Here is a 3,960-nt window from a genome sequence, read left to right as displayed (position 1 = left end):
CCCCGGCCTCCGCACCCCGCTGGCCTCTGCGCGCCCCCAGCCTCCGCGCCCCCGCAGCCTCTGCGTTGCCCCAGCCTCCGCGCGCCCCCAGCCTCTGCCTCCATCTTCACGCGGCTTCTGTCCTGTGTGCGTTGTTCTGAGCCCACATCCAGGGCCAGCTCGCCCAGCATCCTTTGCTTCGTTACACCCACACAGACCTTTCTTTTCCCAAACGAGCACAGTCTGCAGCCTCCGAGGCACAGGACGTGGACAGCCCTCCGGCCAGGGCTGCACTTCCGTCCCTCCCAACCCTCAAACCCTGGCCTGGGTCTTCTTTCCAAACGCCCGCTGCTCCATGTAGCTGGCGGTGATGGGGAGCGAGCCCCCGCATCCACTCCTGGCCTGTGGGGACGTGTCCCGCCCCCGGCTGTCCGGGACCGTGGGCGCAGCGGCAAACCCTCCTTCCTCTGCAGGAGGACATGGGCATGACGTACGCGGACCTGTCCGTCTACGGCAGACTCCGGAAGATGGCCAAGACCGGGCCCTACGGCATGTTCTGCAAGCTGGTCAGCCTGTGGAGGGACGCGTGTTCCCCGCGGCAGGTGCACCGTGGGCGCGTTCGGGGGTGGGGGCGGGCGGACAGTCTGCCCGAGGGAGTCAGCGCGGCGTGGCCTCCGGTGGTAGCTCTGTGTCCAGCGACACTGCCCCAGTCGTCAGTTCCCTGAGTCCTGCCCGTGTCAGGCCCGTCGGGGCTTGCGTGGTGGGCTCCACAGAACCATCTGGAAGTCTGATGCCGTGAATCTTCCCAGGCCCCTGCTGGGGTCTCCTGATGCCCCGTCCGGGGGTGCTCGAGTCAGGAACCCACACGTCACGGCCCAGCCACCGGCCTTGTGCGCCCACCAGCACTGGTCCACCGGGGAGGTTCGCGGGGACCCGTTAGCTTGTGCCGCACAGCGTGACGCGGGCGAGACCCCGGGCTGGGCCTTCGCGGCCTGGGAGCTCGATGCCCCACGTGTCCCTTGCCCACCAGGTGGCGGACAAAGTGAGGTGGTTTTTCTCCAAGTACTCCATCAATAGACACAAAATGACCACGCTCACCCCCGCGTACCACGCGGAGAGCTACAGCCCCGACGACAACAGGTTTGACCTGCGGCCCTTCCTCTACAACACCCGCTGGCCCTGGCAGTTCCGGTGCATCGAGACCCAGGTACGCGGCGCGCCCTCCCGCCGTCCCTGTGCCCGCAGAGGGCGCCTGCTGACCCGCACGAGCGGCCATGGGCACGGGGGCCACTCAGGTGTCCCGAGGGTTTCACGCCGTCTCAAACAGCCCGCCTTAACTTTCCTTTGCTAGGTAATTCACGATAGAATGAGAAAGGGCTAGTAGAATCCATTTAAGACTGAGTTTCTTCTCCAAGGCCGAGCGCAGAGCAGGGCCAAGGGCACTTGGGGCGCAGGTGGTAATGGCCGAGGGAGGGCCGCGGCCAGCCGGGGCACTCGGAGGCTCGGAGCCCGAGGCATCTGGGGACAGCGGCCAGGGACGCCGGCACCCTGCCAGGACAGCCCTGCCTCCAGTCGAGGAGTTGGGGGCGCGGGCTCAGCCGAGGAGCACTCAGCAATGGGTCCCCCAGATCAGGAGTGGGGTTCGGAGGCCATGCAGCCAAGTAATGGGCAGACAGACCCCTCAGAGAGATACAGTCGGCCATGGTGTCGTCCGGCAGGGACCCCCTGATGTGCGGGGCCAGCCCGGCAGGGACCCCGTGACGTGAGAGGGCGGGTCCTGGGGGGACCCCATGACGTACGGGGCGGGCCCGGCGGGGACCCCACGATGTGTGGGGCGGTGTGGCGGGGACCCCGGGATGTGCGGGGGCGGGCCCGGCGGGGACCCCGGGATGTGCGGGGGCGGGCCCGGAGGGGACCCCTGGGACCTGCGGGGCCGTCTGGCGGGACCCCGTGATGTGTGGGGGCGGGCCTGGTGGGGACCCCGGACGTGCGGGGGCGGGCCCGGCGGGGACCCCCTGTCGGGGGGACTGTCACCAGCGGCTCGTTCGCTCCCCTGACCGCCGCCCTCGGGTGTGCCGGGCGAGTTTCCGCAGCGTGGTGGTTGGCGTCCGGCCATGGACGCGCTGTGGCTTCTCCCTGCAGGTGCTCCGGCTCGAGGGCGGGGGCCCCCAGGACCTGGAGGGTGTGGACTGACGCAGCGCCGGCGGAGGCCCCTCCCAACGCTCACCCCGCGGGGAACGTGCGCCCCGTCTCCTTCCCCTGCTCCCGGGAAGGGGTCTCGTTCTGGTTCAGAAAGACTCCATTAAAGAGCATATGATTTCTGGAACCTGAGTGTGTGTGTGGTGGGTGAGGGTCCCGTCTTGGGCCCCCTCAGTTCCCAGCCTCCCTGGTACAGAGCACAGCTCGAATGGGGGTGGCCGCACAGACCCAGGAGGGGACAGCGTCTGTTCGGGGTCCGTGCAGCCCTCCCCCCTGCCCAGAGCCTTACCAGGAAAAGAAGCTCGTGAGCAGGAAAGGAATGTGTTGGTTAACAAGGGAACAGCGCAGGGCTGGAGGCGGCTGCAGGTCTGGCTGGATCCAGGGCATGCACGTGTCCTCAGAACTTGGTTCTCTCCTCCCGCTGCTCCACCCCTCTCTGCCTCTACTGCCTTCCTTCATGGTACCCACCAGGGTGCTCTGGCCCCAGCCTCACAAACTCCCAGATTTAAGTCCATGGACATGTGCTCAGCTGGGTCCTGTGCCCTTCCCTAAACCAGCTAGTTACAGCACCAGGGTCCCCTCCCCCCAGAGGACCAGGAGGTGCTACAGAAGTGGGAAGAATGGACAGTGAGCCCCCAGACAACACACGCCCCTCCAATCCGCCTGGTCCAGGCCCCCGGTCCGATGGCTCTATCCTCGCCTCCTTCTGAGGGGCCCTTTCCTAGGGCTGCTGCCACAGGCTCTGGGCCCATAGCCTGCGGGGGGGACCTACCCTGCATCTTCCCCCGGTGACAGCAAGGCCACTAAATATCAGTCTGCGCTGAAGGCGTGGACCCAAGCGGGGGGGTGACACATCTCTCCGCTCTCCCAAGGCCGCCACCATGAGACGGCGTCCGTTTCTGTAATCCGGGAACCCTGCAGACCCAGGAGCAAAACGGCCACGGCTCCCCTGTCCCCAGAGGCCCCTGACCTCGGGGCGCCAGCCAGCATAGAGACAGCATCTCTGCAGCGAGGCAAAGCCGTGAGCTGCTCGTGAACTGGCCGCTGCTCCCAAAAAACCCTGGCCTTGGACACCCAGACGCCTGTTGCTGTGGTCTTACGTCTGAGTCCCCCCAGATCCAGATGCGGGAGTCGGAGCTGCGGGGGGACCAGCCCACACATCCCAGTCGAAAGGTCCCGAGTAGGGGCTTGGTGTCGGCACAGTATCTGTAAGAAAGAAGACAGACAAGACAAAACGTGGATGGTGGAAAAGCCACACTTTACTAAGGTAGTCAGGGCCTTACATACCATGGGTGATTACATCATGTCTTTAATGGATACGTAGTTCAAGGTCTTTGAAGCGAAGACATGCTCCGGAAAGGGCCATGCTTCACAGGACAGGTGTAAATAACAGGAATGATCAAGTCACTGCAGGAGAGGGATTCCCGAAGAGTCTGGCTCCAAGCGGAAGATGAGCCTGCAGATTTCTAGGAGGAGATTTACATTCCTTAAGGCCTCTCATCAGTTATGCATGGGCAAGATGCTCATCCTTTAATAGGCAAATCTTTTGGCCGAGGATTGCCTTTACTCCCAACGGCAGATGAAGAGCTGGAGAGCAAAGTAAGGGGAGGGCTGGCGTCACGAACTGAGCCAAGTTGACTCAAAGCCTAAAAGGATATGCCTCCTTACGAAGAACCAAGAAAACCACAGGATGAATGGAAGCCGCATGTGCGGCCCAGGAGGCCAAATGTTGTTTCAGAGTCTCTCGACGTGTTCCACAAGGCAACACCGAGCCCCAGGGCG

The 3,960-nt window shown here is 64.3% G+C and overlaps 1 protein-coding gene across 3 annotated transcripts in view; it reads left to right on the top strand.

The window, feature by feature from the left end:
- Positions 1-2,305, top strand: part of NADSYN1 (NAD synthetase 1) — a 32,904-nt gene extending 30,599 nt beyond the window's left edge. For 2 of the 3 annotated variants that reach the window (XM_029956778.1, XM_029956780.1), the window contains 3 exons: positions 453-581; positions 1,010-1,186; positions 2,122-2,305. In XM_029956778.1, coding sequence (XP_029812638.1) covers positions 453-581; positions 1,010-1,186; positions 2,122-2,172 — 357 coding nt within the window. In that variant the 3' untranslated portion in view covers positions 2,173-2,305. The remainder of the gene's footprint in view (positions 1-452; positions 582-1,009; positions 1,187-2,121) is intronic. The other variant, XM_029956779.1, reaches the window with a different exon arrangement.
- Positions 2,306-3,960: the final 1,655 nt, after the last annotated feature.

The sequence above is a fragment of the Suricata suricatta genome, chromosome 11 (genome assembly GCF_006229205.1).
Source record: "Suricata suricatta isolate VVHF042 chromosome 11, meerkat_22Aug2017_6uvM2_HiC, whole genome shotgun sequence".
NCBI classification, from domain to species: domain Eukaryota; kingdom Metazoa; phylum Chordata; class Mammalia; order Carnivora; family Herpestidae; genus Suricata; species Suricata suricatta.
The sequence above is the reverse complement of the archived record's forward strand: the minus strand, read 5'-3'. Positions and strand labels throughout refer to the sequence as shown.